Source organism: Anser anser (assembly GCF_964211835.1).
Source record: "Anser anser genome assembly, chromosome: 1".
NCBI lineage: Eukaryota > Metazoa > Chordata > Aves > Anseriformes > Anatidae > Anser > Anser anser.
The window spans coordinates 55,367,569-55,382,210 of NC_139720.1; the positions used below are offsets into that span (position 1 = coordinate 55,367,569).

Below are 14,642 nucleotides of genomic sequence, written 5' to 3' on the forward strand. Positions count from 1 at the left end.
ACCCAAAAACGCGTGGTGTAGCGGGACGTGTGTAGGGCACCCACTGCGCTGCATCAAACTGACCGCCCTCAAACCCACCACCGCTTTGTGTTGCGAAGCCAGCCATAAAATAAGGGTAATACAACATTCCCCCGCGATGACAAACACAACAGTCGGTAAATTTTAGAAGATAACACGCTTTAGGACAAAAATGAACTGTATTTCAAACGTATTTCGGTGCGGGGCGGGGGGGGGCGGTGAGGAGTGGGCAGCCCCAGTCCTGTCAGGAGCCCGCGCGCCGCCCTCAGGGCGGTCCGGCCATTAGCGGCGGGCCCGCGGCGCTCCCTCAGCAGCGGGCGGGCGGGCAGCAGGGACTGGGACTCTCAGCACCCAAGGGTGTCGCAGGCCTTCAGGGAGCTGCGTGGGTCCGAGCAGTGGTTTAGTGACCGTGGTCAGTTTGAAGGGGGATTTCGGCTTTCCCATCGGGGAGGGGATTTCTGTGGAGCCTCGCCCCTTTTGGGAAGGTGAATTTGCATCCCTCGAAAAGGCAGCTGGCGAGGAAAAGCCAAATAAATGCGTGTGTTGATATGTGGTTAATCGTTTATTTTTCGCTTGAGTCAGTAAATGTGGAATTCTAGCATGGCGCTCCTCAGGAGGTCAGGGGGAGGAGAGAATGGGTCATCCTGCTGCCTGTAACATGGAGGCCCAAACTCAGCTCCTGTCAAATCAGCTGCAACGTTCCTGTCCAAAAAAACGTTTATTAAACCCAATTTTACTTGCTCAGGCCAAGCGCCTGTCACACCAGCAACCTATATATGTTCAAACCCGTGCAGCAAGCTGGTCTTGCCCATGCATCCTAATGAATAGCTCCTAGGGCAGTAATTACAAGGTTTTGTGGCATCTGAGGCACCTGAGGTGCCACAAAAACGTGTTTCTTCCCAAAGATCCTTAATTCATAACGGATTCGCTGTGTTGTTGCAGACTTTCAGCCTTTTTTCTAGTTCACAGTGACGGCTGGAATCCTCTGGGCCTTCATTGTACCAACACACCAGAGACAGGAGGACTCAGCACTAAACAGGGTTTTGTTCTTCCCTAAAGCTTTCAGAGGGTGTGGTATAATTTCTCGATTTTTCCTTCTAGCCCACAGGAAGGCATGTGTCTGGGTCTGCCTAGTTTTTCTGCTTTGAGGTGCCAATTGCCTAAGGACGGGGAGTAGGAGAGTGAACCTGTGACTTACTAAACTGTGCTTGTAGTTCAGGATTATGTGCATTTTCAGGAGGATATTTTTAATGGAGAAGGGGATTGTAATACCTTTTGCATTACTTGTTTTTCTTCCTTCAGTCTTTGAAGCTTGGGGTTTTTAAAATCTCTTCAAGTACTTTTTTATTTATTTTACTGTAATTATTTTTCTGACTGATATAAAGCATGATGTGAAGGCATGATTTCTCATTGGTTGTCATAATTGTCTCATAATTGTCAGGATTCTGAAATAAAAACAAAATACATCTTGATGCTATCAGAAATAACTGACATTATAGGAGTATTTCTACTGAATACTAATGGAAATGACTCCATCATATATTCACTCCAAACCCCAAATAATATCATCCTAACATTATATTTTCTTTCTCACTTTTCCCATCCTCTGTATACACAAGATTCTTGTGAGCAAATTAGGCAGACCTTAAGTATCCATTTAAAAACTGAAAAAAGCTATTTGCAGATATTTATTCTAAATTATCCCATCTTGTATTTTCATAATAAACCCATCATATACTTTTAATGGCTTTTGTTAACAAGGATGGGTAAGCAAACACTTCTGGATGAGGCACTTTACAAAACTTTTGATAAACCATAGCTACAGCAGTGAAGGCAGATCACAATTAAGACAGAAGCAACATAACAATTTATAAAACCCCAAAACTGATTAAGTGGGTTATAAGACCATATTCGTAAGGAACTATTCATTTATCCTGCTTTCATGAAACTTAAGGAGGTAATAATGTCCTTTTTATTTGAGCTTTTTATTTGGTAAGTGCCTGTTCTAGTTCTAGGCCTTGTTTATGGGAAGTCTCACAAAAAGGGCAGTGAAGCTGTAGCAGAGTACAGACATGGCAAGTTAACCATGAAACCATGAAATAAGCTTTCATTTTTGCATAACAAAAGCCTGAGATTTCTACTACCCTTCTTTTATTCTCTTCATGCTTGCATACTTCTTACAGGCATTACTTGCATGTCTTCAGCTTTTATTAGGTATTCTGAACTGCAGCAAAGAACTTGGAAACAAATACGACTCTATAGTGTGCTCTCGAGATATAAGACTAAGAAGTTCTAGTCTTCTCAATAGCACTTTTTTGTGAGCTTTGGGTCACACAAGATGAGGAAGCTGAGGTGTTGCATAGACTTTTCCAATATCTGTTCTATCTGCAACTCTACTGACTTTTGATATAAAAATACCATCTTTAACTTCCTTACAGCAATAAATTCAGCTAATGATAAATCATTTAAAATATTCTCACCTCCAAAATCACACTTGGACCCAAGATTCTCACAAGGGAATGAGTTCTCTTTTCTTAATACCAATTAAACCCTTTCTAGCTATATTGGTTCATCAGAGAGTAACACAATAGATTTTCTCGCTTTGGTCTCGTAGGACAAAAAGTGGAATACAGAATCCAAGTTTAAATCCATAAGTGATGACGCACTTGGAAGGCTGTGTAGTTTGAGGACATTTTAAAAGTCCCTTCACAGTTCATTACACAATTAATACCCCTCCAATGCTGTCTTTGTTTGTGTTTCTCAGTACTGATCAATACTTTATTGCCTGCTCTTTCACAATGAAGGCCATGGAGGATCAAGTAGTCCAAGAAGAATCAGGATACCAGGATGATGAGGTAAATTTGCGGTTCATTGAAATACAGGTGCAGCAAATGTCTGAAGGTATTGTTGTAGTGTAATGAATTCCATGGAGAGACACGATGTCCCCAAAGTCCATCAGGGAGTTCAATGCATTTAAAATTTTGTTACAGTCTAATACCAAGAAAATCTCATTCTCGTAGTCCTTTTACAGTCTTGCTCTTCAAATGCTCTTCGTTAACCTTTCAAAAGCTATGCACAGTTTTTAATGGGATTATCATTATTGCTCTATATCTTACACTTGAATATTAAATGCGAGAGGATTAGCCATTAATTTTATGCTTCCAAAGAATGGTTGTCAGCCTGAAAAGCCTGAAGAACTATGGATGAAAGAGTTGAGACAGTGATCTTAACACAAGTTTTATTAGCGCAGCAGAGGATTGCTTGCCTGTGAAGATACACTTTAAGAAGAAGGTGATAGGAAATGTGTAGGCCCTCTTGGCTTACTGTGGGTTTTCTTATTTTGGTAGTTCAACAAGATATGTATTATTAGGGGAAATCATTTCAAGGTTTACAGATTTCAAACACACGTAGTGAGATAGATGTAATTGTAAGAAAAATATATATTTTTTTTTTTTTAGGAATCCTTTTTTCAGGACATTGACCTGCTACAAAAGCATGGAATTGTAAGTATTACCAATGACTTTACCACACAGAATTGTCCACGTAAAGCTATTTTAATGTTATTTCCAAAAGTGTTTACACATTGATACAAATAACTGAAATTCCTCCTTGCAATAAATATTAAATCATTCGTGTGAAGACAAATTTTGCCTTTGGTTTTAAGACAAAATCTCATTCCTGCCAGATTCCTAAATAAAGTGGCAAGATATTCAAAATATTTAGCACCCGGTACTTCTCGAAAAACAAACCAGATGTTAATTTATTTGAAAACTGTGTGATAGATTACTTCCTGCCAATCTCTGTAATTATACCTGCGTTTTTGGTTCCCGTGAAATTACACAGTGACAATTGTTGCTAAACTATTTTCAGAATGCTGTATAAGGGAGTAGAGTAGGAGTGAAGAAACTATAAATAACTAGAGAAATAAGTGGATAGATTTCTTCATCAGATATGAATTCCTATAATTGTTTTCATCACCATCATTACTATCACATAAACATCACCTTTTTACTTGAACTATTGTTATTATGTGTTTGTCCATGAGACTGACTCATGGATCGGAATGTTCAGTGTTAAAGAAGCACAACAGGAAGTTGGGTTTGCCTGAAATAATGTAAACTTTAAGATAAATGACTATAGATGGATAGAAAGGGATGGCAGGCACAATGAGACAGCATTCGTCAGCACTGTAGTTACTGCGCTCAGCAAGTCAGCAGTGTAATCGTTGTTGACTTTTATTGGCAGTTCATTGACAGAGAGTTTTAAAGAGAGTTCTGCAGAAGGATAACGAGATAGGGGGCTGTAATCAGCGTGGGACAGAGTAGGAAGAATACACAGATCCTTGTGTTAAAAATTTAAAAAGATGACCAAAGAGGTTGACCTCATGAGCTGGAAGGGAGCTGTGAAGGGAGCTGTATTAGCCTGTCAATATTGAATAAGGCATGCACAGAGTTGATACTAAGGTATGAAGGATCCTGAAAATAAAGAGATGATGACTTAGGCTGTTCTCTATTGTTCATTTTTTGGAGATACATCTGGTTTAATAACAGTTTCCTGATTTTTTTTTTCTCCTTCTTTCCAAGTGCTTATTCCCACCCCTCAGGGGAAGCTGCTATCATGACAGCCAGGACTACTAATGCTGAATACTTCATAGTATTGAACTGTAGTCTAAGGATGTGTAAATCCTAGCACCTTGGTTGGTAAATACACTGTTGGTGAAAGGTGTATCTGTGAGGGAGAGAACAAGAACTTTTGCAACCAGGTCTACTACTTGGGAAATTGTAGTGTCTTAATTTGATGTGGTAACAAAGACAAAGCCACTGAAGAAATGTAGCAGCTGGGTGATGCAATTAAATTTCCAGTCTAGAAAAATTATCTTTGCAGGAGTAGCTTGTTGTCTTAATAGAAAAACACTATGTGAACAACAGTTCAGTGCTTTTTATGTTCCTGATTTTTATATTCTTCTGGGTGGAAGAGTCGTTTTTATTTGTAATTGATTTTACCTCACCTGTCACTATTAATGTAATAATCAAAAAAACTTCACAGGATGAGAAGCAAGCTTCCCAAGGAACATGACTAATTCCTCCCATAGCCCCCTCCTTTCTTATGTTTTATGTACCCACACACTTGAGATAAATAGAGGATACATCTAGTTCATAGTATGTGGTTGGATGTTTTTTCTTTTAAAGAAATAACTTGGCTGGAGATGGTAAGTTGAAGTATTATCCCAAATCTTTCATGTATTATGTTTTCTTCTGAGTAATCTGTTGCTTGCCTTTAAATTTCAAGTGATGTCAGACTCATAAAATGAGGTGAGATGAGGCAAAATGTGTCAGTAGGGTGCTGACTGAAGTTATACTGTGGCCAATAAATGAAAAACTCCAGTAAATCCATTCTAGCTCAAAGTGTCTGTTGGATCTGGTAGGTTACTTGTATTTTACACTGGACTTGCTGTGAACATGCAGAAACAGCACAGCAGATAGTCAGCTTCGAACCACCCATGCAAGTCAGCTCCCAATTATACATGATCAGATTACCTGGTTTACAGATTATCTGTGCTAAGGGACCAAGGGCAGACTGCGTTTGATAGAGTTTATTAGGTTATGCTCCACACTATCTGAAATAATTGGTACTGTTTCTTTACTACCAGCTTGGATCTAGAAAGACTGGTACTGAATGGGGACAAATAAGTACAACTGGACCTAACGTGCCTTTCTCACAAAAGCAGCAGGATGTCTCTGCACCAAGATCCCTCACGCCAATGTTACTCAAAATTTTCTGTTATTTGGGTGTCCAAAACTAGAGAAGACAGAGTTTACTTGTAAATCTGTTTCTTTGTGAAAATACACATGCCTGAGTGTATAAGAAAGTGTTTGAAAGGTTTACTTTGCCTTCTAGTTGTTAACTGTCACAAGTACTCATAGAAAGGAACTTTCTTCACAGAACGTAGCAGATATTAAAAAACTGAAGTCAGTTGGGATCTGCACTATCAAAGGAATCCAGATGACAACAAGACGGGCGCTGTGCAATGTAAAAGGGCTTTCAGAGGCCAAGGTGGACAAGATTAAAGAAGCCGCAAATAAGCTTATTGTAAGGCAGTCACTTTCCTGATAATTTAAATTTTTTCTGTTCTTTCCAAAATGCTATGCAGAATTTCTCTTTACAGAATTTTTCACCACGTCATCAAGACAATTTTGAAAATAATTCTGCTCATTACTCTAAAGGGATAATACTTTATACTCTACAACAACCAGACAAATGCTGTGGTGCTTTTCATACCCAACATATGTAAATGAGGCTAGGGTGGAGAAGAAGATGCCTAGGCGGGATATCACGCTCTGTCAACAGGTTAAAGCTAAACAAAACAAATGTCTCACGTTCTCTTTGGTCTGCCTTAGGAGCCAGGATTCCTGACTGCATTTGAGTACAGTGAAAAACGGAAGATGGTATTTCATATTTCTACTGGCAGCCAGGAATTTGAGTAAGCTTACCTCTGCTTTAATCCTGCCTTAGGCCAAGTTGTTCCAATAATCATATTTATTGTCTGTAATGAGACAGAAAAATATAGAAGAACAAATACTCAGGATATATAGATTACCTCGCATTTAGATCCTGCGCTGGCTCAAAGATGCCTGAAACAGTAAGAAACAAAAACAGCTCCTTTTCTGATGATAACCTGACTTTGTACAGTCATTGTAAATAAACAGAGTTTGCAGCCAAAAATCCTGACTGCAACATCATTTTTTCACCTAGTTACACAACTTGCATGTCTCAGGTCAAAGTTGTAAGTCTTCAATACCTCTCTTGAGATACTTTTATGGAATTTTATCTTCCAAAGGTTTTTTCTCTCTTCTTTCTTCCCCTTTCTTTTCTTTCTATTATTTTTTCTCTTGCACATACTAAGGAAGGTTAATTTTTTTTTTGTGAATCAGTGATCATTTAGAACCCTGCACTTAATGCATGATGTGAGGGGCTTTAGGACAGAAATAACTTCTCTTAAAGCAGCAAAAAATTATTTTTAACTTTCTTCTTGTGATTTTGCGGGTTTAACCATATCATAATTCTCTCTCTTCAGTAAACTTCTGGGTGGAGGGATTGAAAGCATGGCAATCACTGAGGCTTTTGGAGGTGAGAAAACCACATTGGATGAGTATTACTGAACAGACAAAGAACTGCAGAATAGTTTAGATTTTAAATCAAGTTGCATTACCTCTATCAAACACCACATTGTAATTATAAGACGAGTACCTGCATGAGTGGAAAAAGAAATAATCCACTTCCTTTAGTGTTTTCCTATTTTTTCTCGTCATTTGCTTGCAGACAGTATGAGATGAGTAATCATTAGACTTGGGGGCATGCTGATTCAGTATGACATGCCATTATTAATGCCCTGATGCAATCTCTGTACCTTCTCAGTAATGAAACTGACACAAAAGATACTCTGTTTATGCACACTCGGGATGTATTGAATTTCATAAAATATTTTGCATTCACAATTAACCTATTATTACAGTAAGTTTGATCAGGTAGTAAATAACGCTTCAAAAACAAAAAGGGTTTGTTAAACACCATAGTCTTCCCTTTAGAAAAGATATACCGGAGACTTGTATGAATTGATGTAGTGAAATTAATAAACTCATAAACTTCTTGATAATTTTACTGAAAATGAAATTGGGCCTGGTCAGTGGACCCAACCGTTATTTTTAACTCTTCCCTCAATTATTACTTCTGCATAGTTGCCTTGCAATACTTAATTTCTACAGTAAAGTAGAAATGAAATTAGCAGTCAAGTGAGATCAAATTAAAGCATTTTAGATTCTACATTTCATGCAAGATATTTCGACTGCACATTATATAATTTATATATCTAGATTGAAAGATACAAAGGGTAAAAATAGAAGTGAATTTTATAAGTGTATGTTTCTAATTGCTGTAAATCCTGAATCTGCCAAACTCTGAAGAAAAAAAAATGACTTTTTTTTTTTTCTTTTTCTTCATTTAATAGAGTTCCGGACAGGCAAAACCCAGCTATCTCACACCCTTTGTGGTAAGTGTGCTACCTTAAAATGGAGAGCTTTTTTTTTTTTTTCCACTGAACCCATTCTTTACCACAATATCAAAATTCAACATATAAAGGCAAGTTGGAATTGTCTATCTCTAGAAATACAGTGGAAAAGATCTCGGTGACTCTTACCTCTACTGATTGTGTTTGGATACAGAACTCATGTACATAATTGCTTTTTAATACTGTAAGTTTTGCCATAAGGAGGGAGAAGACCGTAAACAATCCCTGAGAGCAAAACGCAGTATCTGGAAAAGCAGAGTAAAATATGGATTACAGGGGGACAGGGACATTGCTCAGAAAAGGGCAAAGGCAGGATTCTTTCTCAGCAATGCTTTTAATTTCCTGATTTCAGGTTTTCCTGAATATGACATTCTGGAAGGGCACTGAAAGGATACTACTGGCTCGTATTAACTGGATAAACAAAGATTTTGGCAGTGCCAGATATAGCAGGACTCTGATTCCTCAGCGCTATCTCACAGTGTGGAAATAGTAGTAAATAATAACTGCTGTAACTATGAACACTGCTGGAATATAGTTTCTAGGCGCTGGATAGGCAAACATTCACTTAAATGAACCCATTGTTATAAAAGGATTGTGGCACCTTCTGGAAAAATGGAGCCTCTTCCATTTAGTACAATCTAATGGCCAAATTAGTCAGCAGAGTTGTATCCTTTTGCATGAACGACTACAACTGAATGAATTGAGTATTTTAGTTTATTTGCTTCAAAGAAACTAAAGCCACAATCAGTAACTATTCAGGAAAGATTTATACCCAAAGAATTTTTGATTATATGAATTACAGCTGGAAAAAAAACCTACAAAATCAATACTGTTAATTTGGGCAGAGGAATAAGAGGGTGTTTTGTGCATAAAAACTAATTAATAATACCCTCACCTATTTTCAATATAACATATACAGATTTAGTGATGTTGCTGAGTAAAACATAATTTTGACACCATTAATTAAATTTCATCTGATCTCCAATAAAGGAAAATGGTGTGGCTTTCTTTTCAAGCTGGCAGTAAGGCTTGAGATACGAGCGATTTCCACATTGATTAAAAATGGTGGCTCTTTGTGATATGGATAAACAGTCATCAGATTTTATTAAAAATAATAATAGTGTAAGAAACTATTTTTCCCACTTTTTCATGTTGACATTCTGATTCATTCTAGTGACAGCTCAGCTTCCAGGACCAAGTGGCTACACAGGTGGAAAGATTATCTTCATTGATACTGAAAACACTTTGTATCTTTTGGGCTGTTGAAAGCTACAGGTGCAATGAACTGGGAAGACAGTTCAGTTTGTTATGAGTTTAAGCAAGAAGGAGGTTCCAGATAGCTCCATGCATGTAACACATTATGATGGATACAGAAAGCTTGCAGAGCACAGTGCGTGGTGGCCCACAAGGCAGTGACGTTGCTCTGTCATTTGATCTAATCCAAGCTGGAAAAAATAGTTAGGATACAGATTTATTTTTCATTGCTTTTTTGAGATCTAACATGCTTTCTTAGTAATGGTACACGGTAGGAGGTGATAGATAGATGACAGGTGATAGAAGGTTTTATCCATGTATCAATCCCCCCCTCAAACCCTAAACACAAAGCAATTATCATCATGAGCCCAAAATTTTCTTAAGCGTATGTGAGACAGTGTGAAAAGTCATTCTTCTCTAGGATCAGAATAAATGCTCTCTTTTTCCATAGATGTATTTTGGAATGGAGTCTTAGTATTTTCAGAGCATTGTTTGTGCAAAGGTAAATCCTTAACCTTGACTAACATCAGCCGGCCAGACCGTCTTCGTGACATTGCTGATCGCTTCAACGTTGACCACGATGCCGTACTTGACAACGTGCTGTATGCACGTGCATATACTAGTAAGACCATCATTGCAACTGCCATGATACCTGTTTTTTTCCCCTAAGGCTTCTATTTTAATAGTTCTCAGTTTATTGGGTGAAATTGTCCCCTGAGGATCATAAATAATGTTAAAAAATCATAAACAAAAGGAGTTACAAGCTTGCTTCTATTTCTGGGGGTGTACTGTAGCAGACTAGCTCAGTGTAAGTATTCCAGCTCCACTGCACTCCAAAAAGTTTTGCAGTTTGCTGCAACAACGTTGCTATGTGTATGATGGTTGTCAGTGTACCATCTTAGTAACAGAAACACCAATTAATGTAACTATGATTGCCTGAATGTGAGCTAATTCTATAATTTATACAATTATATATTTTATATATTTATAATTTTTATATATTTAAATATAATTTATAGACTTCTGTACAGAAATCCTCTATGATTTTGTGAACAGAACTTTATAGGGACAGTTGAATGCACTCTGTCAGAATACACCGCATTTAAACTTCAAGGAAATTTTAAATGGGACTTCTGTTTTCAGAATACAACATGAGCATGAAAATATGGCAATACAATTTCTTTGTGTCATTTAATTCAGCATTGAATTCGAACAGTTGTATTCGTTTTCAGCTCTCAACACACACACATACAAAAGTTTTCTTCGCACAGCTTTGTTCTGCAGTTTTTCACAAAGAAGTTTTGTTGCCTGGGCAAGTGGTAACTGAAGTCTTCAGAAACTTGGGCATTATTAGGGTATTGTAGACGTAGCTTGTTAATGGGCAGTGCACTTCAAACGGCTGGCAGTGAAAATATGAACAGTGCAGACACCTAAAGTGGAATTTTAAAACCCAGGCTTTTGCTGCTTCAGAGCTCTTTCTGATCCTAATTTCGTTTGTCAACCGTACTTCCCATCAGGTGAACATCAGATGGAATTGCTCGACTATGTCGCAGCCAAGTTCCATGAGGAAGCTGGTATCTTCAAGCTATTGGTACAAGACACTTTTTTTCTCCTAAGCTTTCTGCTTTCAGAATCTATATTTTTTCCCACTAAATTTACTTATCCAGCATAATTCCAATACAGATCATTGACTCCATAATGGCACTCTTCCGTGTGGATTTCAGTGGTCGTGGAGAGTTGGCTGAACGACAACAGAAACTCGCTCAGATGCTGTCAAGGCTCCAAAAAATATCAGAAGGTAAGGGAAGCATTGCAAAATATGGAAAACATGGACTGGAGTTACTGAAACAGTACTTGTTGGTAGCACAACCGCCTCGTAGTCTGAGTGTGTTATCCAATCACACATTGGCCCAGGAATCTTTCCTCACTTTACGTATCTGTCAGTTACCAAAAAGAAACAAAAAAGATCAAACTAATTAAAAAATATATTATTTAAACGTGACAGATTAAGGGGTCTTTGGAATTATTCAATGTTTAGTGTTTTCTGAGAAACAGTGTTAAGTCCTAAATGAGAGGACAGGTTGTGGAACTGGACAAATATTCAGCCTTTCCCCAATTTCTACAGTCTAAATACTCAAGAAGCATGAAGAAAAAAGGATGAAGGCACAGAGAGCGGAGTAGGCTGTGTTCATTGCCTCATTCCCTGCACTGTGCAATGCTCTCGGAGATGATGATGAGATGAACAGGATTCTTCCTTTTTTGGAATGTCTCAGAGATGTTGCTGAGGACTGAGCAAATGTTTTTTATGCAGTAAATACCAAAAAAAAAGCGGAACAGACAGAGGGACGGAGAAGAGGCCTAGGGCAGGGAGCCAACAGGGAAGACGTGTATTGGGAAAGGCTTGTTTAGTGGGACTCTGAAAAGGGCTCATTTTTGGCATAAATATTACAGCTGAAGTCACACAGGAGCAGAGTTAGGCTTCTTCCGACCAAGCCCAGCCAGCAGACATAAGGAAGATTTGCTTCTCTTTCCTTTGTGGTTTGCAGTGGTTCATTAGCAGCCTTGCTCTTACCAAGGGGGTGAGAATATTTTGGAGTTCTAATTTGCTCTAGCCCGCCTTCTTGGCTTTATTTTCTATTGCAGAATATAACGTGGCTGTGTTTGTGACCAATCAGATGACCGCTGATCCAGGAGCAACTATGACGTAAGATGATATTTTTTCTCTTTTTTTGTTAATTTATTCTCATCCCTATTGCATATTTAACAGAGATGAAAACTGGGATTGTGTGGAGCGAGAGGCGTTGATCTGAAGGTATGCGCCTCTTTTCTTTAACTATTTCAGACTGATCATTGGCCCTTCTGGTGTGATGAATCATTTAGGGAAGACATCTATAGGTTTCTCTCAGTTTTCATAATTTTTTGTAAATGCTTATCTGCTGCCTGGAGTGATGGCCTCTTTCACTGTGACTCGAATAAGGAGAACAAACTACAGAAACTATTGAAAACAAAACACATTACTTTCTTGGGGAGCAGTGTATGTATGCAGTTTAAGGCGTGCATTTCTTGAGCCTCTTCCATCTGATGAGAGGACAATTATGCCACTGAGCATTGCACCGGGCATTTGAACATCCTGTCTTGAGGCAAGCGTGTTTCAGTCCTCTTTTGATTTATTTGCTTATTTATTATTCATTACTGAGTTCAGTATGCCTTGTCTGCCAGTTAATCACACCATTAACCTGTGGAATTTGCACAGTGAATCATCAACATTTTCTTGCTAATTTAGCTTTCAGGCAGACCCAAAGAAGCCCATTGGGGGCCACATCCTCGCTCATGCTTCGACTACCCGAATTAGTTTGAGGAAAGGGCGGGGGGAGCTGCGCATTGCCAAGATATATGACAGGTAAATCACCGTCCCTTCATGGGAAGGAAGCCACGTTACGAGCAAGGGTAAGGTGACAAAGTTCGCGGTACTGAAACTTAAGAGCCTGTGAAACAATTCATGGTTTCAAATTAACCACGTTTCTGGACAGTACGTTGAGAGAATATCTGAAAGGAGAAAATAATTAGCAGATTTAAAGTCATCTTGCATATCATGTGTATTTAACTACGTAATCTTTCATCATAAATCCTACTAGGTGCTCATCTCTTAGAGGCTATCAAATAGCCTGGTAAGGCTGGTGGTCCCTTAGCAGGAAAATTCCAGAGCTGTTAAATTACCAAGCTTGGCTGACCTCAGTTGGTAGCAGTTTACCTGCTAAGCTGTGGCAGATGCAAGTCACTAAAAATCATATTAATGAAATTGCACAGAGAGACCGCTGTGCCTGGTCAGGAGCTAAGACATGGAAGTTAAAGTTTGCATAAACAGAACCCTTTCTTCTCATGCACTTTCTCCGTTCCCCTCCCTTGTGTGTCATCTTCAGAGGTGGGTTTCACGTTTTTGATAATATTGATCACTTTCTAGAGTTTGCCCACAGGCATAAAGATGTTGAAGTATTCCATGTTGAAGTAGTCCACCTTGCTTATAGTTACATTTCGGGGACTGTTCCACGACTGCATTTAACATGGGGGAAAACCAGAAGTTTCTTTTTTTCCACCCCCAGTCCTGAGATGCCTGAAAATGAAGCCACGTTCGCAATAACTGCTGGAGGGATTGGAGATGCCAAAGAATAGGCAGAAAACAGATTCAAATATACAGCTGAAAACCTCCAAGGTACTTGGGATCTGTGCAAAGTCACTGACTCCCTGGCTGCATTTTTTTATTTTTGGAACCACTTGAGAGCTTTTGGGAGGACAGTGGGATAAACTCTGCGTGGTTCAGTTTTATTGATCTTAATAGAATTTGGTTCATTTAGGGTCTTCACTTTGCAAATGAACTTTCAGCAGATAAAGATATAAAAACCAAGCTCGTGAACTGTTCAAAGAATCCATTTCCTGTTTTTTTTGTGAAAATCAAAGCTGTCTTTTCACGTTTAATATTGTAGTTCCTTTAAAGAAATCTCTGAGGTAGTGTAAAATCAAACAGAATTAGAATTAGTTTAAAAATTGACAAGTACATAGGTGATAAATGTATGGAGAAGGCAGTGGCAGGAACAAGAGCCCAAGAACTTGATAGAATCTCATGTACAGTAGAGGAAAAATAGTTACTTGAAAATACTTAAGCATTTTTATGTTCAATAAATATTTTTTTTTAATTTCTTTTTAAAGCACTTTTATTTTTTTGAGGGAATGTTTTAAAATAGTTTTTCCTAAAGGTAAAAATAAAAACCAAATTAGAATAGCACTCTGCTTCTGTTGGGTTCTTTTAATCAACTCCTGCTCTCAATAATCTCATTGATCTTTCATGAGAGAAATAGAACATATGCAACCCAACATTTAAAAACCTTTTGTCTGGTTCTCTAAGGAAACAAACATTCCTTCTAGTATCAGTAAGAATACTAAAAAGAGTTTTTTAAAAAACATATTGTCATTATTTTTTTTATTAAAAAGTAGAAGAAAACAGAAGCAGGGACTACATGGGGGAGAGGCTGACACTCATATTTTCACTGAGGGAAACATGTTTATGATGCAGCTTGCTAAGAGAGCGTGCCCACAGGCCACTCAGCACAGGTGTAGCTCCAAACCAGCCAAAGCGTGCATCACTCACAGGAAAAAACTGGGAGTAAAGAGAGAAACAGGGGGGGCTAGGGGACAAAATACCGATCCAGTCTGCATTACCTCTGATGCTCATGGAATTTGTTTCAAAATAGACTAGACCATTTACACACAAGATGCTTTAATGGAAGGGTTTTTATTATTATTATTATTA

At 38.3% G+C, this 14,642-nt stretch overlaps 1 protein-coding gene across 3 annotated transcripts; it reads left to right on the forward strand.

Annotated features, from left to right (window-relative positions):
- The first annotated feature begins 259 nt into the window (after nucleotides 1–259).
- On the forward strand, nucleotides 260–13,568 carry DMC1 (DNA meiotic recombinase 1). 3 transcript variants are annotated; one of them, XM_083813880.1, is made up of 14 exons: nucleotides 260–503; nucleotides 2,783–2,873; nucleotides 3,477–3,521; nucleotides 5,962–6,108; nucleotides 6,417–6,499; nucleotides 7,094–7,146; nucleotides 8,024–8,065; nucleotides 9,258–9,330; nucleotides 9,868–9,959; nucleotides 10,855–10,928; nucleotides 11,021–11,135; nucleotides 11,981–12,041; nucleotides 12,621–12,737; nucleotides 13,438–13,568. In XM_083813880.1, the coding sequence occupies exons 2-14, from the start codon at nucleotides 2,817–2,819 to the stop codon at nucleotides 13,505–13,507; spliced, it is 1,029 nt and encodes a 342-aa protein (XP_083670006.1). In that variant the 5' UTR covers nucleotides 260–503; nucleotides 2,783–2,816; the 3' UTR covers nucleotides 13,508–13,568. The 3 variants fall into 3 exon arrangements, with proteins under 3 accessions (XP_083670006.1, XP_083670005.1, XP_083670007.1); XM_083813879.1 differs by having other exon boundaries at nucleotides 260–2,873; XM_083813881.1 differs by lacking the exon at nucleotides 5,962–6,108 and having other exon boundaries at nucleotides 260–2,873.
- The last annotated feature ends 1,074 nt before the right edge of the window (nucleotides 13,569–14,642 follow it).